Raw genomic sequence first — 27,381 nt, 5'->3', positions numbered from 1 at the left:
ACAAGGAGATAAAAAACCGAATTGTCCGGTGAAATATCGGATGGTTGGCAACCCTAGCTGCACACAGAAGGTGGTGGTAAAGAAAATCGAACTGATTGGTTTCATACTACGCTCATTAGGTGACATTATTTCACCCATAATTCAGGGGGATTATTTGGGGCTGCAGGGGTGAATTACTCTCCCTGAGTTTGATATACGTGTATAGAGTGGCGGATCCAGGATATGATCAAGGGAGGGGCTAAACCATAGTTTGCAGCTTTATCCAGTGTAAAGCAGGATTGAAGTCCATTTTATCCAGTATATACCTGAGCGTCAAGGGGGAGCTATAGCCCATATAGCCCCCCTTGGATCCGCTCCTACCGTGTATATATAAACAGTGGCGTACACAGAACTTTATTAAGGCTGGGGGGGTTCAAGCTCCCAAGGTGATATCGTTTCAGGACACACTTGGTGTATTTTACCATGGTAAGTGGCTATTTTTCCACTTGAATATTAAATATATGCATGAACTCTATTCATCAAAATTTGTGGTGATCCATAAAGTAGTTACTGAAATTTTGTGTCTCCCGAGCGACAGAGTAAATATAGAAGATTGTTTGTGAGGAGGGTGTTGAAGTAGTTATATGTACTCCCTCCCCAGAATAAAAAAAGAGGACATTTTTTGGTCGAATTTCAGTTTGATCGACTCCAGGAGTATCCAGCAGAGGAACCACAAGCGGACTCTTTTGCGCAGTGGTGGTAACTTGTGGGAAAATCTCATTTTGTGGATTTTTTTCTGTGGTAGGGATAAGGGGAATTGTCGTAGAAATTAGTAGCATATGTGGGATTTTTCATACATTTACCTCATCGACGCGCACAAAATTCTCAATGGGCGGGAAGTACACCAATGACTCTTCAACAGGCATGAAATCAGTGCTAATTGTCAAATTTTGTTACTGTAAAATGCATGTTGGTATGGAAGTGATTTGAGATTCACAAAAAAAAAAAAAAAACACCATGGAACTTAACCACAATTCTGGTATTTAAAATAAAATACCAAACGAGAAACAACGATCTTCCAAAACGTTCCACACGAAATTATTGGAGAATGAAGTTTGCTTTATCTAATTTCATTACGTTCCATCGAAGATTACGATTCAAATACGTGATTCAAATACTAATTGCTAACAACAAAATGTATATGTTTTCGTCTCAATTTCAATTTTCTCTCTTAATAACTTATTCATAAACTGATTTACATAGAAGATCTGAATTCACCTATGTATTGAAGAAAGTGAGTGACATACGGAAGTTTCATTTTCTATATTTTATAAATTTTGTACAGAGTGGGAAATTCAAGAGCAAAATGATAAATTCTGCATCTCAAAATGGGATTTTTATAATGTTTCAGGTTGGCAGCACTGCTTTTGCATGGTGTTCTTTGAACAGCGAAGACTTCTGAGACCAGTGCCGAGTAGGGGACAATCAAGAGCCCGCTAGTGAAGACGATCGAATCAAACCATAGAACGGAAGGCGAAGGGGAAGGGGGAGGGAATCTCATACAGCAAAAAGAATTATCTACTGTAAATAACTTTCTTTTTTTAAGAATGATCAGAACACTCAGATGTTTGTAATTTTGAAATTGTAACTTTTTTGTTGGTATTATTTAATATAAATTATTTTTCCAGCATAATATTTGTTTCCTTTCCCTTACTGATCCCAGCGGCTGTATATGGCATGTAGGAGTTGTATAAAATACCTCTCACTACTGAGGCAGGCATAACCTTGGTAGTCACAAGATTACGCCGGTTATATTAAAGAGTTACTATCTTACTAGGAAGAGTACGACGGTTAAAATTTTTGCAATTTTCTTCAAAATCCTCTCGGGGCCGCGGTGGCTCACTGGTAGAGCGTTCATTTCTGGTGCGTGGTATTCTTGGTTCGATCTCTCTCGCCAAGTGAACTTTGAGGTGGACAAACAACGTGTGCATGGGTTTTCTCAGAGTTCTCCCGTTTCCTCCCACTTTCTTCACTCCACCATTTCATTCATATCGCATTATCACCGTCTCCTTTAGCCTAGTCGGCATAATTGTGGGACATAAAACTGAAAAATTTTCAAAATTTTTCGGATCATTGTTAGGGCCCGAAAAAGAGATTATGCCGGGAGGCCTAGCTTATAATAAACTAAGGATTAATTTTCCTTTTATAACCCCTCCCCTCAGTCTCTTCGCAATAACCAAATTTTTCTCCTCCGAAAATGTTTTAATTTAACACTAGCAATGACGCACGTACGAAAACTTGATCTTTTTAGTACGAGGATATGAGTTTTGAGTCTGGCAACACTGTTTCAGAAGAGTATTGTGGGAAAATGATATTAAACAATTTTTTAAAAAAAAAAAAGGAAAAAGAAGAACGAAAAATCTAGAACAGGGCAAAATGTAACAACAAAATTAACTAGTACATTACGATTGATAATAATTACAATTTTAAAGTTTGCTAAAAAAAAAAAAAATCTTGTCTGTGTCTACACCCACAAAGGTCAGGCAAAGGTTGTTGGATCGGTCATAAAAATAACAAGAAAAACGTTTATTAAGCTAAAGCTTTAAAAGGTGGAGCTCATATTTACATTGTTTTGTAAATTGTCGGTTTGCCTTTGACGATCCCTCGCATAAGTACTTGGTACTTTCTTCTTTTCGTGTGGAAATGCCAGAAAGTTAAGGACGGTGCAAGAGTTTACAACTAAAACAAGTTTCAATAAATGTGTTTATCCAAACTTACGAGCATCCCTAGATCATGAGAATAATGAGTGAATGTAAGTAATCATTTTGAACCTTGTTTATGATGTTTACGTAGCAGCATAAGCTACATAATATACACAGACTGCATAAAACTGTACGATATTTTGATATACCAATTTTTCTTTTTCAAATTTAGAAACTCACATACTTAAAAATTACATCAAACACATTATATACAAGGGGGCCCAAAAGAAACCGGACTTTTGTTCTATATTACTATTATTATTATTATTATTATTATTATTATTATTATTATTATTATTATTATTATTATTATTATTATTATTATTATTATTATTATTAAGAAATTTCTTTCAGTCTCCTTCAAAGTGCTCTCCATTAAATATAATCCACTTTTCTAGTCCTCTTTTTCATTCTCTGAAGCACCTCTGAAACTCTTCAACTTTGATATCGTTCAGCGCCCTCTGCGCAGCTCTTTTTACAACCTCCATATCATTAAAAAGCTTCCATATCCAAAAAACCAATTCCCATCGCTTGTAATGGCTTTGGTGAAAAATCTGTGTCACTTTCAATCTGATTTGTTAAGCCCTGGTTCAGATTCAGAGGAATGCGTTTTTGATCCTATGTGAGTAAGCGAGGAACAAACTTCGCGGCAACACGTCTCATATGCAAATTCCTCAGTCAAAATCCGCTGGAATGAGCTCCAACTCACTCCTGTCTGTTCTGAAACTTCGTCGATAGTGAAACGACGATATTTTTTGACATTTTGGCGGATCGTTTTCAATACTTTCGTCGTTTCAAGATTATGAAAGCCGCCTAGAACGAAAATGATTTTCAACACTCATCTTGTAACATTCGCTCCCATGAGCAAATATTCTTATGCATTTTCAATATATAACGTTCAAAATTATTTATTATTAGAATACTTATTTTTGGCAGTCAAAGTTTCTTTTTTTAAAGTAAACATCCCTTCTCCTAACCTCCATTGCCTTGCATCGATCACCCACTTTCACCGAAGAAGGGTCAGTAAGGTTCCCCCCTACTCTGGCTGAGGGAAGCACACCACCCAAGTTGAAAAACGTATTTTTTTAAAAAAAAAAAAAGAAAGCAGAGAACTGGACAATGGTTATCTACTCTAAACTACGCCATCCTTCACAACGGATTTTCTTTTAAAAATAAACCAGCCACTAACACAGAGAGGTTCTAATTTTTAAATTTTCAAAGAACAGAAAAAAAAAGATTTTTGTTGGGAGTTAGTTGAAAGGCACTCGAGGAAGTGAGTGGTGTTTCTAGAACGTGGTTGTCCAAAGACACACAACTCAAGACACCTACATTCCGTTCACATATTTTTTATGTGCGTAAAGAGAAAAATTAGAATGTGTGGCTAAGTGAACAATAGTGGTGCTTTGCTAGGATAACCCGCGTGACAACTTACTCCAAAACATTTACTCGCTCCAAAACAATTATATATATATATGACCTATATTTACATACGTATATTAAAAAACTATATATCATTCGCAATTTTTTTAAAACATTTTTTTTTATTTGGTTAAACGACGTAATAAGCAAACGTAGTGTAGTGGCAAAGTACATTCCCGCTTCATAGTGGTGAGAAAAACACGCGCATATTAGTGCCTGATGGAGAAACTGAGTGAAGGTGTGCGATAAAATTAAAATATAAAAAAAAATACAAAGAAAGAAAGACTAGATGACCAGTAGAAGATACCAGTAGTGGGGAAAACCTTCCAAGAATCCTCGTCTCGAGAGGAGATAGCTTGAGGATCAGAAAAGACTCATCTGCCAGAGATGCAGCCGTCGGGTTATGAAGGAAGGACTTCTATAATCCAGGGTGGAGTGAATAGCAGGAGCTACATCGCGTGCAGTGTAGTGTGGTGGCTTCGCAGCACTGAGGTAATTACATCTATAGTGGACGATCCAAAGATGCAAGGCAACGGCGAAAAGGTAGGAGAAGTTTTAAACATTTTTCTCCCTTGTTACGATTCAAAGCCGGAGTACTTTGGCCGATCCCATCCTCTCATCTATAAACTCTGTGTAGCATCAGGTCGGAATAATTATCAATATTCCAATTTTCTGTCGTTGGACGGAAGGAACGATTTATAAACTTTATTTTTTTAAAATTTACATACAATAGCCAGGATGAGTTTTCTACATAATTTTTATTTTATTATCATGACCATGAAGAATATAATTGGAATTTCTGTTGTGATTAATTAACGTTATGTAATATATATATTTAAAAAAATGGAATTATAGCTTAGTGTAAAGAAGTTAACAAATCAGATCTCAGTTCAGCATTTATAACATTTTTTTTTGTTGTTGTTTTTGTAACATGAATTTATCAAGTATACTGGTATTCGTTTTAATCCTGGTAATGCAGTATTGTAAAAATATCAAATTTAAAATCATTGAATAGGTATTACTTGTAAAGAGAAAAGTTCTTTTTTTTTTAAGTATGTGGTTGTAAGCTTACTGTTCCTAAAATATGAGAAACGTGTCAACAATATATATATACATATATATATATTGCGGCATCAAACTATGAATTAACGTGACTCAAATTAGATTAGTTTAGATGAGGAATATTAGGCTTAGACGTATCCCCGCAAAAGAAATATTTAGAAAGACAGATATTCCCCAGCCTAATTATCGTTACTAAGAAATATTTACAAGAAACGTATCTATAAATTCAAATGTCGACATTCCCTGGAGTACTTGGCCAAATACTCGTTTAACCTTTTTAATTACCACCATGAATATTTGTTTAAATATATATATTCTGTGTATATGTAAATGTGTATGAAAATACCGTATATTATTATTATTATAGAAATAATTGATATCATTAAATGTCTTGTCTTGAGGTGATTTATTTTTTTTTAATGCTGAATATGTGTATAAATTTGCTTATATGATTATTATGTAAACCAATGCATAAACAATAAGGTTTCAGAAGTGCACGTCTCTCCTATCTTCCTTTCTATATTTTTTTTTTTGATTGTTCTAATCTTGCTAGCAAGTCAAAACCTATTTATTTTTCTAAATTCAAAATTACATAATTATCTCTCGTTAATTCACCCCTTTCTACTTTCATCAATTTCTTTTCATGGTTCTCCTTGATAAATATAATATGTGTTTCATGAGTACTTTTATATTTGCTAAAACGATTATTTTGTTATTGTGTTAAGTTAACAAATCATAAAAACAGAGAATTCATTTCAATTTTTCTATGCAACTGTTCTAAAGTGTCAAAATAATTTTGTTTTAGAAGTGCTCCGATTTTGTAGTATGTTATGAAGAGAATAACAAAAATAGTAAAACGATAAACAGGAGACCGAAATCCTTCAGATTTCGTGAATAGTACCAAATTTAGCATCAGTATAGAAGGATCTGGTTACTGAAATATCCTTATTTGAAGGGATTAAGAACATTTGTTTATTTTTTTTTTAAATCTATTTTTTTTTAAATCTATTTTTTTTTAAATCCCTGTCATTGTTATTTCGTTAACTAATTTATGATTTTTTTTATTCACTTTTAAATTCTTAAAAATAAATTTTATCACTGTTACCTAAATTTCATATAACTGTTGTCATTTGTTGCATTACCATTTTTTTTTAACTTTCTACCCTCTCCAAACTTTGATAGATCATTTTTTTTAAAATTGTTGCACCAACATAGTGAGAGACAAGCTGAGCTGACCGTTTCAGGCTTAACAATCCAAATTATTATTCTTCATTTAATTTCTTTTTTTTTCTTTCTAAATTTTATTCACTCAGCAATCGTTATTATTATTATTATTATTATTATTCACTTGCTGCATGTGGGATAGTCAGCACAGCCCGTCTCTTGAGTACCAAACTAGTATGTTATGTTTCTTTCAGCTTTGCAGCATGTGGATATTCTGCGAATATTAACCGGTGATTTCTATACCTAAACTTTCGTAATAACTACGCGCCTACTTTTTCCTAGCGCCCTGGTTACACCGTTTTGGGGAAAAAGTAGAATATATATTAGTTAATAGTATCACTTTTACTTTCTCTTTTATCTTTCGGAGGACAATAATCAATTTTAAACTTGGAGACCTGGAGTTCGAGCCCCGTGGCATTAACTTCAGCTCTCCATGAGCTACATGCATATCGGTATGGTAATTAACGCATCCATTCTCAGGAATCGAAATCAAATTTATCCCATCATAAATTTGATTCCCCCAATATAAGTCTCATTTTTACAAAAAATGGCGTCACCGAACAAGGACCGAAACGTAGTTTATTAGCTCCGAAAAATTAACTAATAAGTTAATAGAAATCGTGGTTCTATATTCGTCACTGTTGGTGTTAATCGAAAATCTTTTTTTAAAATGGGGTATAAAAAGAGGAAAGAAGAAGAGCGACCCAATCTATATGGAACGACACACGTTCTGTCCCCCTCTCCAATTCACTTTCTCTTTCAGGAGGGACGAAAGAAGAATGAGGTCCATTGTAGTATGGAAAGAATGAAGCTATAATGCTTACAATGGAATAAATATTTCGAGAGGATATACAAAATAAGCATTGACAAAAATATATTCCGGCAACGATGAAGATTCTTTTTTTTAAAAAAAAAAAAAAAAACGAAAACTTTAATTCTTTCAGGATGGTTACTATATTGAAATAAGGAGAAATGTAATTTAGTACTTTTTTTAAAAAAAAGAAAAAAAACAGTTTATTTGTCTGTTGTTTAATATGGAATGAAAAGAAATAGAACAGATAGAGATCCGAAATTCTTTTACTAGAAATGAGAATTAAAGGAATCGAACAACATAATAGAAAACGACTTACGGTCGTTTACCCTTTCCACTTTACATTCTTTTCCAGGAAAGTTATAAAGAAAGAAGTGTGTATTCATCCATTTGTTTGTTTTGCTGGCAAAGAAGATGACATAGTGCATTGGATTGGTTTGTTTTTTAAAAAATAGGTATATAATTAAGAAGAAGAAGAAGAAGAAAAAGAAAGGTAAGCAAATTAAAATTGCAGGGTGAGATACTGATTCACATTATTTCTTTAAATTTAACTTATATGTGTGTATACAGTATATATATTAGAATCTCTATCATATGTTTCATATATTTATATATTCATTTGTGTTCTCAGTATGTTAAAGAACGTAGTATTAATAGTGTTAGTATATTGTGTAAGCTAAGTATTTTATATTTACTTTATTATTAAAATTTAGTATATGTGTTAATTTCACTTTTAATTGTAATTAGTAATAATTATGGAGCGCTGTGATGTGTGAGTTATGTTGTCACCAATGGGTGATCCTTAGCAAAGTACCACTTCTTTTATGAATAAGAAGAAGTATAAGTGTGTTAGTTATACTACGGAGTGATAATTTTTTTTTACAAGATTGTTTTCTTCTATTCTATAAAAAAATAATATTTTTAAAACTGCATGTGTATGCGTTTCATTGTGAGTGTCTGCTACTTAGTTCCTGTAGATTGATATGTTAGCTTTATAAGTCTAGTTTCAGATGCCAAGACTGCGTGCTCAGAAGTTCAAAAATGATGACAGGAGCGCTCGCAGATGCACCAGCATGGGCACTAGTTCTAATAGAACAGATGCAAAAGAATACAGAAGAACTAGGAAAGCTCACAGAGGAAATAGAGGAGCAAACTAAGAAGCTAGAGGAAATACAGGAGCAAACTAAGAAGCTAGAGGAAAATCTGACAAAAAAGATAGAACAGACGGAAGAGAGTAGAGAAAGCATGCAGCGGGTGAAAGACAATATCGAAATCGATTCTCAATCTGCACAGACAGTGCCAGAAGCAAGCAGTAAGCCACAACAGCCGCAAGCATTAGAGCACCAAACTCAGCAGGATTCCAGTCAGGAGATTGAGGAGTCCCACTTTCCAATGGACAGCCCTGCAGCTAGTCCACACACCTTGAAGACTCCCAAGGTGAAGCGTAAATTGCAAGGAAGGACAGTTCCAGGTAAAATAAGAATCTCGCCAAGACTCGAGAAGTATGTAAAGTTACGGAACTCGCATGAAGGACGTCGAGAACAAGAACGGAGTCATCCATACAGAAGAGGGAATGACCAGCACAAGCTTCACAAGAAAAGGTCTTCATACAGAGAAGAAGACACTCGCAAGTCCGATGCCAAGGGAAAACCCGAATGCATGAATAAAGAGTCATTCCGGCATAAGAATTATCAATGCGATGTTAGTGACGCGCATGGCAACCACAGCAGTCAGGTAAAGCCCGTGTCCAGCCAGGAAGGGAGTGATGAAAACTGGCAAGATGACGTAAGTGCAACCTGCTTCAACTTATATGATAAAGATAGCAGTACCAAAGAACATGCATACATGAAAGGTAAAAGAGGCCGGTATGGTATACGGATGGGTATTATCAAGAGACTTAAATGTCAAGAAATGCCCGATGACAATTGGCCAGAAAGAACAAGTTTGCCATATCAATGTTCACCAGAGAGAAATAAACACACTGCATACAACCTGAATGGTACCAGCTTCGTTACCATTCAATTCACCGTACTATCGGTGTATTAGGACTTGACTAGTGGCCCAGGGTTCGAGATGATGGTCAGAGAGAGCGCGCATGCTAGAAAGCAGTCCAACATGAAGGATGAAAGCATGGAAGAAATTCAAACAAATTACAACGATGATTGTATATGGGAAGAAACTGTATTTCAAGCGATTAGAAAAGAAGAATCCAAAAACTTGCATAGAGAACGTACTGCAGGAGCAGTAGACAAAAATCTGTTAGAATGGCACGCCGAATTGAAATAAATCTGGCTCACCTTAGTAGAGAATGAAGTGTGGACACCATAACAGACCAGAGTAAAATTGTGATTAACCAGCGTATTCTTGAAATTAATGACTGATATTGGGAAGTGAGGCAAACATGAATACAGAGGACAGATGGACAAAGATATCCGCCAAAATGCGACACTTACTATTAAAACCGGCTTAGGAGAGAGAATCTTTGAAATGCACGTAAAATTGCCTAGAGATGCATATATGTAGAGATAGAGAGCCATCGGAAGAGAGAAATTCCCGAGTTGAGCTCGGAAGTGGAGTTTTGCGTTTGGAGCAAGAGACTCAACGCACCCCTTCCTGTTGGTGATGATCCTGCGATGAACGCGCCGAGCTGAAAGTGGATAAGCTCTGAGCTGCGAGCAGCCACCAACAACTTACAAGCTTCAGTGCATTGATGCCTACAATATGAGATCTTGCCCACAGAATATAGTGTTCATAATATTAAGACGTTTTGTAGAAGAAGTGAAAGTGCAGCCGGATAATGAAATCTTCAGTGCAAGCAATGGCTTTGCCCTCGCATAAGGAGGAGCTCTGTCTCCAGAAAATCCTCTGAACTCTGATGTCATCCTTCCCTGTAGTCCAACACGCTGATGATTGTATTAAAAGGCGATTGTGTCACCTAGTGAAGACAGTACTTTGGGAAAATGAATTCTTGTAGTTGATGGCGAAATTAAATATCACGGTACTATTGAAACCATGCCACATGTGCTAAGTATGAAAAGCTCAAAATGACCACATACTTGAAGCCCGGGACCACACTGACCACAAAGACATTATATGGAAAGTCATAACCACATGGACAATTAGAGCTAGGATTCTTATGTATTTGTTAAAGCTAACACAATGTGATATTAGGGTTCGGATTTTTAGGAACTTACATTTTGATGTGGAATTTTTGTACCTTTAATGTAACATCGACTCTCTTAGGATGAAGCCGTGCCACAACTTCATTGCAGCACTTGCTCCATCTTAGGAGGGGGGTATTTGTAACATTCGCTCCCATGAGCAAATATTCTTATGCATTTTCAATATATAACGTTCAAAATTATTTATTATTAGAATACTTATTTTTGGCAGTCAAAGTTTCTTTTTTTAAAGTAAACATCCCTTCTCCTAACCTCCATTGCCTTGCATCGATCACCCACTTTCACCGAAGAAGGGTCAGTAAGGTTCCCCCCTACTCTGGCTGAGGGAAGCACACCACCCAAGTTGAAAAACGTATTTTTTTAAAAAAAAAAAAGAAAGCAGAGAACTGGACAATGGTTATCTACTCTAAACTACGCCATCCTTCACAACGGATTTTCTTTTAAAAATAAACCAGCCACTAACACAGAGAGGTTCTAATTTTTAAATTTTCAAAGAACAGAAAAAAAAAGATTTTTGTTGGGAGTTAGTTGAAAGGCACTCGAGGAAGTGAGTGGTGTTTCTAGAACGTGGTTGTCCAAAGACACACAACTCAAGACACCTACATTCCGTTCACATATTTTTTATGTGCGTAAAGAGAAAAATTAGAATGTGTGGCTAAGTGAACAATAGTGGTGCTTTGCTAGGATAACCCGCGTGACAACTTACTCCAAAACATTTACTCGCTCCAAAACAATTATATATATATATGACCTATATTTACATACGTATATTAAAAAACTATATATCATTCGCAATTTTTTTAAAACATTTTTTTTTATTTGGTTAAACGACGTAATAAGCAAACGTAGTGTAGTGGCAAAGTACATTCCCGCTTCATAGTGGTGAGAAAAACACGCGCATATTAGTGCCTGATGGAGAAACTGAGTGAAGGTGTGCGATAAAATTAAAATATAAAAAAAAATACAAAGAAAGAAAGACTAGATGACCAGTAGAAGATACCAGTAGTGGGGAAAACCTTCCAAGAATCCTCGTCTCGAGAGGAGATAGCTTGAGGATCAGAAAAGACTCATCTGCCAGAGATGCAGCCGTCGGGTTATGAAGGAAGGACTTCTATAATCCAGGGTGGAGTGAATAGCAGGAGCTACATCGCGTGCAGTGTAGTGTGGTGGCTTCGCAGCACTGAGGTAATTACATCTATAGTGGACGATCCAAAGATGCAAGGCAACGGCGAAAAGGTAGGAGAAGTTTTAAACATTTTTCTCCCTTGTTACGATTCAAAGCCGGAGTACTTTGGCCGATCCCATCCTCTCATCTATAAACTCTGTGTAGCATCAGGTCGGAATAATTATCAATATTCCAATTTTCTGTCGTTGGACGGAAGGAACGATTTATAAACTTTATTTTTTTAAAATTTACATACAATAGCCAGGATGAGTTTTCTACATAATTTTTATTTTATTATCATGACCATGAAGAATATAATTGGAATTTCTGTTGTGATTAATTAACGTTATGTAATATATATATTTAAAAAAATGGAATTATAGCTTAGTGTAAAGAAGTTAACAAATCAGATCTCAGTTCAGCATTTATAACATTTTTTTTGTTGTTGTTTTTGTAACATGAATTTATCAAGTATACTGGTATTCGTTTTAATCCTGGTAATGCAGTATTGTAAAAATATCAAATTTAAAATCATTGAATAGGTATTACTTGTAAAGAGAAAAGTTCTTTTTTTTTTAAGTATGTGGTTGTAAGCTTACTGTTCCTAAAATATGAGAAACGTGTCAACAATATATATATACATATATATATATTGCGGCATCAAACTATGAATTAACGTGACTCAAATTAGATTAGTTTAGATGAGGAATATTAGGCTTAGACGTATCCCCGCAAAAGAAATATTTAGAAAGACAGATATTCCCCAGCCTAATTATCGTTACTAAGAAATATTTACAAGAAACGTATCTATAAATTCAAATGTCGACATTCCCTGGAGTACTTGGCCAAATACTCGTTTAACCTTTTTAATTACCACCATGAATATTTGTTTAAATATATATATTCTGTGTATATGTAAATGTGTATGAAAATACCGTATATTATTATTATTATAGAAATAATTGATATCATTAAATGTCTTGTCTTGAGGTGATTTATTTTTTTTTAATGCTGAATATGTGTATAAATTTGCTTATATGATTATTATGTAAACCAATGCATAAACAATAAGGTTTCAGAAGTGCACGTCTCTCCTATCTTCCTTTCTATATTTTTTTTTTTGATTGTTCTAATCTTGCTAGCAAGTCAAAACCTATTTATTTTTCTAAATTCAAAATTACATAATTATCTCTCGTTAATTCACCCCTTTCTACTTTCATCAATTTCTTTTCATGGTTCTCCTTGATAAATATAATATGTGTTTCATGAGTACTTTTATATTTGCTAAAACGATTATTTTGTTATTGTGTTAAGTTAACAAATCATAAAAACAGAGAATTCATTTCAATTTTTCTATGCAACTGTTCTAAAGTGTCAAAATAATTTTGTTTTAGAAGTGCTCCGATTTTGTAGTATGTTATGAAGAGAATAACAAAAATAGTAAAACGATAAACAGGAGACCGAAATCCTTCAGATTTCGTGAATAGTACCAAATTTAGCATCAGTATAGAAGGATCTGGTTACTGAAATATCCTTATTTGAAGGGATTAAGAACATTTGTTTATTTTTTTTTTTAAATCTATTTTTTTTTAAATCTATTTTTTTTTAAATCCCTGTCATTGTTATTTCGTTAACTAATTTATGATTTTTTTTATTCACTTTTAAATTCTTAAAAATAAATTTTATCACTGTTACCTAAATTTCATATAACTGTTGTCATTTGTTGCATTACCATTTTTTTTAACTTTCTACCCTCTCCAAACTTTGATAGATCATTTTTTTTAAAATTGTTGCACCAACATAGTGAGAGACAAGCTGAGCTGACCGTTTCAGGCTTAACAATCCAAATTATTATTCTTCATTTAATTTCTTTTTTTTTCTTTCTAAATTTTATTCACTCAGCAATCGTTATTATTATTATTATTATTATTATTCACTTGCTGCATGTGGGATAGTCAGCACAGCCCGTCTCTTGAGTACCAAACTAGTATGTTATGTTTCTTTCAGCTTTGCAGCATGTGGATATTCTGCGAATATTAACCGGTGATTTCTATACCTAAACTTTCGTAATAACTACGCGCCTACTTTTTCCTAGCGCCCTGGTTACACCGTTTTGGGGAAAAAGTAGAATATATATTAGTTAATAGTATCACTTTTACTTTCTCTTTTATCTTTCGGAGGACAATAATCAATTTTAAACTTGGAGACCTGGAGTTCGAGCCCCGTGGCATTAACTTCAGCTCTCCATGAGCTACATGCATATCGGTATGGTAATTAACGCATCCATTCTCAGGAATCGAAATCAAATTTATCCCATCATAAATTTGATTCCCCCAATATAAGTCTTATTTTTACAATCTCACCACGTTTACAGCGTCCAAACCACTCGAAAACTTGCGTGCAGTTCATGACATCCTCGGTTGAAGCATTTGGTAAGCTTCCGTTGCCTATCTTTTCAAGCAGAAAGCAAAATTTCAAACACTCTTTTTCCTTTAAATCTGTCATAACGATTTAGTGGCATAGCAGTACAGTTGAGAAAAACAACATTACGATCAAACGTTAACTTGTACGCAGACGTTACTTGGGTAACTGATTTGGGAAGGTCTCTACTAGACCCAACTAGCGGAAGAACTCTCTACTGCGCTTAGGAACGGCCACGCGCTTTCAGTCCGGTTTCTTTTGAGTCCCCCCTCGTTTATATCAGGATATTTTGATGAAATTTTCATATAAATAATTACTCTTTCTTTGTAAAGTAAAGCGTGAAACAAACTTGATGGCTTTCAAAGTGGTGCTTCGGGTTTCCTTTGAACGCTTTTAGCAAGAGAGATGCGGTGTTGCCAAGTCTTTGTAGATATTTACGTCAGTCTATCTGTCACCTGTTTACGTTGTAGTGTGTCTATCTAGCCACACTTCTTTATAACATGGCAAATCGTGTCACAGTTTTCGTTTGATTTGCTTAGAGTACACACCATCAGCTTTGTCTCACACTTTAAAAGATGTTATCTGGTTCCGTACATTTTCCAATAGGTAGTCTCCCATAATCGACAATTTTGCAGCACAGACACTAAGCCCAACACAATGGGGACAGTAGGGTAGCCCATTGGTTTCCAATGTTTTCTAACACACTTTAGTGAACGCCTATGCCATCAAGACAACTAGACTCAGTGTGTTTGAAACAGTACCTTTGCCAGGGATCAAACTCGACACCACGCCCGTTATTACTAAAAAATGGACGTCTACGCCAACCGGATGTTTCATCTTATTAACAGATATGAAACACCTTCAGTAAATATTTGTTGTTTTTATAAGAGTATTGAAAAAATACTCAGAAACCAACGAAAAAAGAAAAATGTTCAAGATAACAAGTACCAAAACAAGAAAGCAATTTGTTAAAACACATTTCGTGTTAAGAGCGCCCACTTCCTGGTTTAGTATCCAGAAAAGAAAAAAAAATAAAACTGTTAGTATTTCATATTAACATCTTGTTCACTTCATTAAAAAAGAAGTGTAATGTATATCGCAATATTGACAACCACTGACTTCAGAATGTTGTGGCCTCCATCCATTGGCGCTTCCAGCTGACATTTTACCATTGTCCACATGTTAGGAAGGAATTTGTTCACCACCTGCATGTTACGTCATTAGCTTTTCACTTGGGTTAAACAAACTATTTCTTCAGTATTACTTTGTTAAAGCGTCCAGATGTGTTGCTCAAATAATTTAAGGGCTCTGAAACCATTAAGAGCTCATGAATTCCCTCCTCACTTCGTTTTTATAAATTTAATTCTACAATAACTATGTTTGTCTTAAAGTATTAAGCCAAAACAGTTTCTAAGACACATACCCAAGCCCAATTGTCAGTGGCGTAACTAAAGGCTTGGGGGCCACCCCGCAGACAGCGTACAGTGGGACCCTTTCTCTACGCCCCACTTCAGGATTTGGGGGCCCCCTGATGGCTTGGCCCCCTGCAAAGCGGGGTCTGCGGGGCGCTTATTTACGCCCCTGCCAGTTGTTCCCCGCCTTTTTTACATAGCATTCCTCTTCGTAAACACTCCATACTTCACCTCCCTCCTCCTTCCAGTTCATTAGTCTGACCCCTTTTGAGAATTTAGATACATCATTGAATTTTCATCAATTTATATTTATTTCGAGTAAAATTTCTGCATACCATTGCAATGCAGTATTATTTTTTTAACCACCTTTGTAATTAATGGGACCACAGTTCTTACTCAATAGTTATTTTGTGTATGTACAGTATGTAATTTAACACCGCTTTGTTACAATATTCATAATATTTGTAATTACGAATATAGTTTTTTTTTGGGGAGGGGGGGTTGTCAATAACTTGCATACTCTTGTTCGCTCTTCGTACACCTCAGAGGTCGTGGTCTGCAGGTTGGAAAAAACTGCTCCTAATATTACTAAGCGCGACCACTGAGCCAGTGGAGAAGTGTAGGATGATGAGATCGCGAAGGGTAGGTCGTTAAGAGTCTTCATCCGGGCGAAATTAAAATACCGCTAATTTTACAGTAATTATGTGATATCTTCAAATAGATAAAAGATAATCGAAATGTGGAACAAGAGCGCCCTAGACAATATTATTTTGCATGAGAAACCGTTATCACGACTCACTTATCTGCTTTCGATTTCAAGCCATTTTGAAAAGCGGCATTTATTTTCGCGTTTCTAAACATCTGAAAACGGAAAGCCACTAGGTGACTTGTGATAACGGTACCTCACGCAAAATAATATTGTCTAGGGCGATCTTGTTCCATATTTCAATTATCTTTTATCTATTTGAAGATATCACATAATTACTGTAAAATTAGCGGTATTTTAATTTCGCCGGGATGAAGACTCTTAAGAACTCACATTTCAAAATATTTCACGTATTGTCAAAGAAATCCGCACATCACTTCTTTTCCATTTTCTTCTCGAGCTAGTAACCTCTCAATTGGTTTCCTGGGAAAACGATGGCCCAGTGGTAGATCGCTTACCTCTGGTGCGTGGATTCCTGGATTCGATCCTCGACCAAGTAAATTTGTGGTGGACAACATCGTGTCGTTAGGTTTTCTCGGGGTTTTCTCCCACATTCTTATTCCACCAATTCTTCGGTCATCATTCTCATGCCTTAAGCATCCATCTTCCTTAGCATAAAAGAACATAATCGTGGAACGTAAAACTAAAAAAGATTTTTTTTAATTTTCAATCGATATATATGCCATCGACCTCAACAAAACGAAGTGCTTTGGGGTAAAATTCTTGTGCGTAATTTTTGAGAATCATGATCAATAATAATTGAATAGATTTTATTCTATTGAATCATTTCTTTTATTTGTTTACTGTATATATAAAACACACTCTTATTGATGTTTATTTTCTCCAAACAGCAACGCACATACTTCTAACAGTCAAATAATTTTCTAATTATAAAAAATAATTTTCTAATTATAAAAAATAATTTTCTAATTATAAAAAATAATTTTCTAATTATAAAAAATATTTTCTAATTATAAAAATAACATTCTAATTATTAAAAAATCTAATTATAAAAATAACATTCTAATTATAAAAAATAATTTTCTAATTATAAAAATAACATTCTAATTATAAAAAATAATATCCTAATTATAAAAAAGAAACGGCCCACGCTAATTCCTAATATAATAGTAAACACTCACGTTAATAGATGTCGCTAATCTACGCTATCTCTGATTTAGAGTTGTGACGATTTAATCGCAAATTTAAAGCTGTGGACTATTACTTCAATTTAATTTACTTTAAAATGAATAGTGATGTACATCAATCTTTGTTACTGTTTATTATTAGTTCAAGGGCCTTACCCATATTTAGATTTCTGCATTAGTATTTGTGTACCTGCAAGTTGATTTGGTGGGCAAAATAAAAAAGAAGAAAAATAAGGTCAATGTAAATACTGGGTCTAGAAAGATTCGGTGTAAGAAAACTCAGTGTAGGAATATTCGCTATGCAGAAAAATCGGTGTACGGAAAACTCGGTGTGGGGCGAAGTTAGATATAAGGTGGATTCGGTGTAATACATATTGAATATTATCGCTTACGATAACTTATAAAACTTCATATTTGTGAAAAAGAAAACGCCAAAAAAAAAAGCACCGAATAAAATGCTATTACGCATTTCAAGAAAAGAAAATTTATTTATTTATTTACTTGCATTGGGTCCGATATCTCTTACATGTCTTTTTTTGGGGATTACTATATATCTCTTATATGTCTTTTTTGGGGGATTACTATATATCTCTTACATGTCCTTTTGGGGGATTACTATATATTTCTTACTTGTCTTTTTATGTGATTACTATATATATATTTCTTACATGTCTTTTTGGGGATTACTATATATCTCTTACATCTCCTTTTGGGGGATTACTATATATTTCTTACTTGTCTTTTTTATGTGATTACTATATATATATCTTACTTGTCTTTTTTGGGGGATTACTATATATCTCTTACTTGTCTTTTTGGGGGATTACTATATATCTCTTACGTGTCTTTTTTGGGGGATTACTATATATCTCTTACTTGTCTTTTTGGGGGATTACTATATATCTCTTACATGTCTTTTTGTGTGATTATATATAGCTCTTACTTGTCTTTTTTGGGGGATTACTATATATCTCTTACGTGTCTTTTTTGAGGGATTACTATATATTTCTTACTTGTCTTTTTGGGGGATTACTATATATCTCTTATATGTCTTTTGTGTGATTACTATATATATCTCTTAAATGTCTTTTTAGGGGATTACTATATATCTCTTACATGTCTTTTTGGGGATTACTATATATCTCTTAGCTGTCTTTTTGGGGGATTATTATATATCTCTTACTTGTCTTTTTGGGGGATTACTATATATCTCTTACGTGTCTTTTTTGAGGGATTACTATATATCTCTTACGTGTTTTTTGGGGGGATTACTATATATCTCTTACATGTCTTTTTGTGTGATTACTATATATATCTCTTACATGTCTTTTTAGGGGATTACTATATATCTCTTACATGTCTTTTTTGGGGATTACTATATATCTCTTACATGTCTTTTTAGGGGATTACTATATATATCTCTTAGCTGTCTTTTTGGGGGATTACTATATATCTCTTACATGTCTTTCTGGGGGATTACTATATATCTCTTAGCTGTCTTTTGGGGGGATTACTATATATCTCTTACATGTCTTTTTTGGGGGGATTACTATAGTGGTGGGATGGTTTCATGAGAAATAGTTGTAGTAACAGTAATGAGATAATAATAATAACAAAGACTAAAATAATAAATAATATTATTTAGTTCATTAAAATATTTACTACGTCCTAAAAACAACTACAATATACGCTATGGACAATATATAATATATACATAACAAATGTGAGATTCAGAATTATTTGTCAAAATTACAAATTGTAGATCACTCCTCTCAAATATTGAACATTTTCAAAAATGGTTGCAAGCGACTGCACTTTTGAAGCGGTGCATTTGTATTTCTACGTACTGTTATGCAAACGACATGCATGTAACCGTTTTCGAAAAATTTGCAATTTTCAACTTTACTTCTCCAATAACCTATACATTTCTTTTTGGAAGTAGAAAATTCTACAAGACACCTTCTAAAACAGCATAAACAGCAGCAAAAACTCAAGTTTCGAACTAAATGTCAGTTGGTCGCGATGGTTGCTTCGCTAAATCACACGAACGGACATCGAAAAACTAATTTTTCGTTATGTAAGGATCATGAAATGTTAAAATCTGTCGAAATCTTGAATTCTAATTATTTCACGATCACATTTCTTTCAATTCCTTATAGCAGGCAGTAGAAGTACGTTCTATTTATCTTCAAAGTATCTAATGGATCCTACGGTCTACTAAACGAATCCTTTTTTTTTAATACCTAGCATTCCCACACCGAGTTTTCAGTACACTAAATTTTCCGTACACCAAATTTTCTTACAATAAGTTTCCCTGTACCGAATCTTCCTGCTCCCACAAATATTTATAATTAACTAACCGCTGACATGACAGCACTTATGGGCCTGAGCCTCTTCAGTGCCATCTGTTAGCGACCGGCTGAACTAAGTCCAACCAAATGACGAGCATGTGGTCAGCGCAGTCGCCCTGTCTCTAACAGGCGTTCCCCAGTTTGCCTCACGACGCTGAAAATTGGGGAACACTGGCCGGGAATCGAACTCGGCACCGCGCGGACATGAGTCCCACGGTCTAACCATTATATTACCGTGTCCCCTAAGTATTTAATTAGTTTTTTAATTAAGGATAAATTTTACTCAGCAGCGTACCATAGGCCGATGAGTTCGGACTCTACAACTAGCACTCCTAATTCTAAGCGCATGCTACTTAAATTATTATTATTATTATTATTATTAACTAACTAACTAACTCTATGGCCTACGGAACCCGGAGGTTCAGTGCCGCTTTCACAAAAGCTCTCCACTGACTTCTATCCTTAGCTAATTGGATCCAGTTTCTACTTTGTATTCCTATCTCTGCGAGATCCATCTTACTATATATTTCTGCAATTATTATTATTATTATTATTATTATTATTATTATTATTATTATTATTATTATTATTATTATTATTATTATTATTATTAATAATTATTTACAATACATTCCCAATTTACTAGCATTGTGCAGTAGTGCCTCAGGATTGACAACAAGCTATTCTCAGAGAGGATTTTAAAAAAAAAACGAATAAAATAAAAAAAAATTGCAGAGGAAAAAGTTCACGTGTGAGGTTTAAAAAATTATAATTTTCAGGCAGTAAAAAAGATAAAAACGGAGCAAAACCCATGCAAAATATTCCTCAAGCCATTCCGAGTGGGTTCACTTATCGGTGCCGTCTGTAACCTTACACCCTACAAACAAGGAGGAGGGGTGAGTGTGTCCTTGTAAATATACCTCTGTCATCCCTCTGGCCCCCTCTAGCCTCGGAGGCTTATCCAGTTTCAGACACCAGGGTGCGCAGAGCATGCGTGTGTGAGAAGCAACCGTGAACCATATGTTACCGTCCTTACCTCTCCCCACACTCTCACGAACTTTCCGTAGAAATATACACAATAGCCCTACCATATTTACAATGTTGCCAAATCTCTTAGTAGAAGAGCATAAGTAGGTGAATAGTTTGGTTTCTCTGGAGGACAGCGTTCGAATCCCGCAGCCATTCGTCCTTTTTTTCTCAGAATCTTTATCGGGCAAACAGAAATATTCAAACTCGCAAATAGCGTTGTCCAGAAGACAAAAAATAAGGTTTCTCATCTCGTTTAAATCATATTTCTAACCGGAAGTACATTGTGTTATGCTCGGTGCTTGGGGTCCCGGGTTCGATCCCAGCCCCCGCCAAGTGAACTTTGTGGTGGACAAACACCGTGTGCGTGGGTTTTCTCGGGTTCTCCCGTTTCCTCCCACTTTCTTCATTCCACCATTTCACTCATTACTCATCATTACCGTCTCCTTTAGCCTAACCGGCATAACTGTGGGACGTAAAACTCAAAGATTTCATTTCATTTTTTATCTTTAAATATTGATAAATGCTCTTTATTATGATCGTACCTAGGTAGAATCACTTTTTCAATTTATAGTTTTTGCACTATAGGTTATGTAGGGAAAACATTACCTGGCCGATGTGTTTAATTGCTGAACACTTTGAAGATTGCTGAATGAACGCTCTCACACGCGCTACATTTTCGGGCGTTGCTACGGGCCGAGGTCGGCCAGGAGATTTTTATTCTTAGTTCATAACTTGTTGCTCTAAAGTTTGGTACCCGAACTCGAATAGTTTTTTTTTTTTTCTATTCGGAACAGAATCATGCCGACCAAGTCCGAATCGAGTGCGAAAAGCCCGCTGGGTAGTTAGTTAAATTTCTAAGTTCAGTTTCATACAGCGTTGCTGCTAACAAGGATAAGCTCAAACAATATTTAAAAAAAAAAAGTTTATAGTACGTGAGGATCTACATTTAAAATACCATTTCGATATTTTGGTGGTAAAACTGAGGTGGAAGGGAGGACGTAAAAAGATCTTAATCAAAATAGGTGGCTACCAGGTTTTGTATCCTTTGTTTAGGAACCAAGAAAACCCATCAATACCTTACGCCCGAAATACGAGGAGTATCCAAGTTTTAATTATTATAAAGAAGTTATACAGATATTTACATGAAACTTTTTGTGCATAATCAATGTCATTTTCTATGCATACTTGTGCAAATATTACATATATGTCTCAAGTATTTTTCTTTCCACAGCCTGCAGAAGACATCATCTGTAATAATGAACAAAATTGAAGTCCGAAGTGTCATAAAGTTTCTCCATTTGAAGGAGAACAACGCACTCCAAATCCATGACGAAATGAAAGTTGTCTATGGGGATGAAAGCCCATCATATGACACTTTTGTGAGGTGGAAGTGGTTACATGTCCCTCGCCACGAGCAGGGAGACCCTCAATCAAGAATGATCTTACCATGGTGAAGAAAGTGGAGTTCGTTATCCTTGAAGACAGAAGGTAGACAATGGAAATAGTAATGGCGGAGACTGGGCTAAGTTACGGAAGTGCGTGGAGGATTATTCATGAGGAACTGCACATGAATAAGGTGTCTGCACGATGGGTTCCTCGCTTGTTGACACCTCTTCAGAAGCGAACTCGCCACAACTTTGCCACGACCCTTTTGCCGCATCTATCTTATTCGCCTGATCTTGCGCCAAGTGCGTTCTTCCTTTTTCCCGAGATGAAGAAATCACTTCGTGGCCGGAGATTTGATAACAGAGAGAGTGTCATTTTCGAAGTGGAACAGTGGCTTTCGAGCAAATCAGAGGACTTCTACAAAGAGGGTTTGAAAAAAGTGAAGGAACACTGGGGAAAATAGAGAAGAACTAACTTTGACCAATTACAGTGAGTATTGTATGTTTTCTCTTTCATGGTGATAATTAAAACTTTTGGATACGCCCTCGTACATATACACACACTCAACACCGATGACTGAGTTATATAGGGGCCGAGGGCACAAGCTTCATATCTTTGTGTATTCTACTCACTGCCAACTCGAAATATTTGCAGTCAATATGGTGGATACTGTTTCAAAATTGTAGCAAAAGAAAAGAAAGGATTTTTTAAAGTCTATATAATCCGTAGATTTCAATCTCCCGAAAGCTAATTATGTCATTCGTAAATTTGGCAACGCCTATTCGCCCTCTCCTTTTTTTTCCCCTCTCATATAACCTGTAGCCAGTGAGTGGCAAAGTGGTAAAACTTTTTCTCTTCCCATTCTCCTACAGGACTGGAAAATTTTCGTGAATGGAAACTGTAAAGCAAGAAAGAAGAAATAGAAGAAAAGAAAAGAAGAAAGAACTCTTGAATGATGCAAGTGTCATTTACAGGGAAAAAGGAGAAAGCTCTGATCCCATAGATCAATCAAGGCAATTCGACATGTCTGTCCATATTTCCGATTCAGATTCTTGCTTTACACTGTATGTCACTTTTGTATGTTAATGTTATAAGAACCCCATATCCCAATAATTAATTTCGTTACTATATTTTCCGTATACAGATGGTTATAAAAATAATATGTAAACATCTGAAGAAAATGCAACTTACTTGGTAAGCTGGTCTTCAGAACAGCTTTGGTTCGTCGTACAATGATATGCAGAGAATATTGTGCCATTCGTTATGGAAATTGAAATGAAATGAAATCTTTAAGTTTAACGTCCCACGATCGTGGCGGCTAGGCTAAAGAAGACGGTGATGATGAGAAATGAATGAAAATGGTGGAATGAAGAAAGAGGGAGGTGACGGGAGAACTCCGAAAAAACACGCATGCAGTGTTTGTCCAACAAAGCTCACTTGGCACGAGGCGGAATGGAACCAAGGACCCCATGCATTAGAGGTGAACGCTCTACCACTGAGTCACCGCGACTCGGCATTCCCCATGGAGTGTAGCACTCAGTTCTGTCAGTGAGGATCGAGGAGAATGTCTGCTCTGGATTCTGAGCTTCAGAACTGAGCACAAGGTTCTATAATGTTGAGGTCTGTGAATTGAACTGGCCAACAGATATGGTGAAATTTAATGAAACCATGCCTCAATAGCTCCAGCAGGTAGAATAATAGATTGTCGCATTACTATGTTCGAAAATTATGTCGTTGGTCGATAACATCACATATGGCCATTAGGGTGCATCGAATTTCCACTTTTTTTGAAATCAGCTTACCCTTAGTGATATTTTTTTGCAAAATGGCCTCCATATAACGTATAAAAAATTGCAAGTCGATTGGTCAATATCTTTAGGTGCCACCAACGGCCAAAAGTTTTGAAATTTTGTTAAAAAAATAAATGTTATTTTTAAAAATGTAAAATATCTAGTTTTATGAAATATGGTTATCCTATCTGGTTTTGTTTCTGTAAAAGGTCAATATTTTACGTGAAAAAAAAAAAATTCAGCTTGATGAGTCAAGTCATTCAGGTCCACCTGTGGCTTAAAATATGGACAAATGTGTCCCTATTTTTTCATTTTTTAAAATTAAGTAGCATTGTTTGTGATTCATCTGGATTGTTAATTAGATAAGAAAGATTTTGTTTTACATCTGCAGCTATTTGCTTATTTCCAAACGTTAATGATTGAAATGACCCAGAACTCACCATGAGGAGGTGGCTGTAGTTCGAGTTCCGCCCACCCATATATACTAATGTTGCATATGGTAGTGCAAGTCATATTGTTACTCTTTTACCTCAAACTGTTTTTCTTTTCTTTTTTGTATTACATTCTGGTATGTTTTTTCTTGTTTGTAGTGTTGATAGGACAAATCTATGTCGTGCTTCTTGCCCACATACCGTTGATGTCGCTTCTGTCCCCAACTTCACCATTCTTTCCACCGCGCGAGTGTGACAAGGTAAGGATGTAATAGATTCATTAGCCATTGGAGCCGTCTTTACATTTTCTCTTAGCTTCTGCAGGCTCAAGTGTTTTGTCAGTGGTGGCTCTATCAGCGTCATGTTGACCAATTAATCATATCAACATAGTTTGTCGCTTCTAAGTTGATTTCAGGGATGACGAATTCTCGTACCGGTACGCGATCACCAGATTGGGTCGTTTGTCTTGCTTTTAGGACTCGCCTCCAGCCGAGCTCTCGTACGTTAGCATCTTGGTCAGTCAACATTGATAGAAGTAGGTTTTCAGGATGACCGTACCACGCATTTCTACGGACATTGGATCAATTATTTTCCTGTATTTCGCTTCCATGTGGCGAGAAGTCGTGATGAGTTGCCACAAATGACGAGCTTCTTCTGCACACGATGTATTACGGATCACAGCAAACCGGAGTGGCGCGTAGACCATCATGATGTACTGGACGATGGTTTTAAGTTCATTCGTGGGTTCTTTTGTTCCTACGCACAAACGTAAGACTCTATTTGCTGTAATTACCCATCTGGCTTGATGGATTTTACCAGGGTTCATGTGAGCTAACTCAATGGGCCATTCTCCTGAAGAAACCGCTTGGCAGATATTCAGCACTTATTTTTGATCCGTGTTTAATGAATCTTCAGTGAAGTTGAGATCCCAGTCTACTGGAACGGGCTGAAAAATCTGGAGTGACAACTCTTCACAGATTGGAAGTGCTGATCCTATTGGTCCTTTAAATGTATTTGGTAAAGTAGACTTGCCGTCTATAAATTCAATCAAATGTCGAAATGGGAGTTCATTCGTGTGTATGATGATTAATTGGTGATATGATTAATTGGTCAGCATGACGCTGACAGAGTCACCACTCACGAAACACTTGAGCCTGCAGAAGCTAAGAGAAAATGTAAGGACGGCTCCAATGGCTAATGAATCTATTACATCCTTACCTTGTCACACTCGCGCGGTGGAAAGAATGGTGAAGTTGGGGACAGAAGCGGCATCAACGGTATGTGGGCAAGAAGCACGACATAGATTTGTCCTATCAACACTACAATCAAGAAAAAACATACCAGAATGTAATACAAAAAAGAAAAGAGAAACAGTTTGAGGTAAAAGAGTAACAATATGACTTGCACTACCATATGCAACATTAGTATATACGGGTGGGCGGAACTCGAACTACAGCCACCTCCTCATGGTGAGTTCTGGGTCATTTCAATCATTAACATTTGGAAATAAGCAAATAGCTGCAGATGTAAAACAAAATCTTTCTTATCTAATTAACGATCCAGATGAATCACAAACAATGCTACTTAATTTTAAAAAATGAAAAAGTAGGGACACATTTGTCCATATTTTAAGCCACAGGTGGCACCTGAATGACTTAACTCATCAAGCTGAAATTTTTTTCACGTAAAATATTGACCTTTTACAGAAACAAAACCACATAGGATAACCATATTTCATAAAACTAGATATTTTACATTTTTAAAAATAATATTTATTTTTTAACAAAATTTTAAAACTTTTGGCCGTTGGTGGCACCTAAAGATATTGACCAATCGACTTGCAATTTTTTATACGTTATATGGAGGCCATTTTGCAAAAAAATATCACTAAGGGTAAGCTGATTTCGAAAAAAGTGGAAATTCGATGCACCCTAATGGCCATAGGATCACATGGTTAGTTAAAGTGTCTACGTAATTATTGGCAGTAACAATTGACACTCACACAATTAAAACTAAGATATTTTCCACCTCCGACGTCTACCCACTTCAACAATGCCTTCACTCTACTTGGCCTTACTTACTGCACGATCAGGCACCGGACACCAAACCGAGTGTTACCATCTCACACGTATTACGTGTTGCAAACTACAGGCATTTCTATTATTTTGATAAACATCTGTACTCGGCTTATCTTACTTTTCTACCTAAGTGTTCTAGTGCTCCTTAGATACAGGGATCACTAATCATCATCATAATAATCTCAACAAAAGGTTGTAGGTTTATTCCCTCTAAAATCGACACACTGATAATTTTAGTTACTAGCCACACAGGGGAATTTTCGCCAAATCTTGTAATTTTTCCAAAGATGTCCGTTATTTGTTTGATTTTATACATTTCTGAATACTGCACGTTCTAGCTTTAGGCCTATGTATAGGCAGGACCGTATCCACGGGGGTCTACGGGGCCGGCACCCCTAAATTTTTACTGCCCCCTAAAATTTTCACGAAAGACTTTCAAGTGAACTATAATATGGTTGGATCAGCCCCCTAACTTCTACCGCCTCCCCTACATTTTTGGGCTGGCTACCGGCCTGTGTATAGCTCTAACTTAAATAAGAACAAATCTGACCATAGTAAACCCTTATATTAATAACTAGCAGCGTTCACCCCGCTTCGCTGCGGTCACCCCGGAACGCAATAAACTTTGTTACTTAGATAATTTTTACTTTTTCGCTTTCAAGTGATATGATAAAAACCATAGAAGATTGCAGTAAATCTTAACATTATATCGCCTGTCATTTATGTTAACCCGCCCCGCTTCGCTGCGGTCATCCCGGTGCTGGCATATTGTAAAAGTGTCTGTAAAAATAAGCAAATCAATTAAAAAATTTTAAACAGAAGATTCAAGCTATTTTCCGCTGTATATCGCCTGTCATTTATGTTAACCCGCCGAGTGACACGGTCATGCGGGTTGCATATAAATACGTTTATTTTTACCTATGATGAACTAATAACAAAGGATTTGTACGTTATGGACACTTGAATGGTCAATTATCTCAAGACACTGGTAATTAAAAATTAAAGTGATATGATAAAAACCATCT

General features: G+C 35.7%; 1 protein-coding gene across 2 annotated transcripts in view; it reads left to right on the top strand.

Moving 5' to 3' along the window:
* Positions 1–3,589: 3,589 nt before the first annotated feature.
* Positions 3,590–27,381, top strand: part of LOC145683715 (uncharacterized) — a 198,235-nt gene continuing 174,443 nt past the window's right edge. The window contains exons 1-2 of one of the 2 annotated variants that reach the window (XM_081755176.1): positions 3,590–11,675; positions 21,903–22,748. In XM_081755176.1, the coding sequence (XP_081611302.1) occupies positions 8,299–9,303 (1,005 nt within the window). In that variant the 5' untranslated portion in view covers positions 3,590–8,298 and the 3' untranslated portion in view covers positions 9,304–11,675; positions 21,903–22,748. Of the gene's footprint in view, positions 11,676–21,902; positions 22,749–27,381 lie in introns of those variants that run through there. The other variant, XM_081755183.1, reaches the window with a different exon arrangement.

Source organism: Thermobia domestica, chromosome 1 (genome assembly GCF_964235325.1).
Source record: "Thermobia domestica chromosome 1, izTheDome1.hap1.1, whole genome shotgun sequence".
Lineage (NCBI taxonomy): Eukaryota > Metazoa > Arthropoda > Insecta > Zygentoma > Lepismatidae > Thermobia > Thermobia domestica.
Note: the sequence above shows the minus strand (reverse complement) of the source record. Positions and strands in the feature narration are given on the sequence as shown.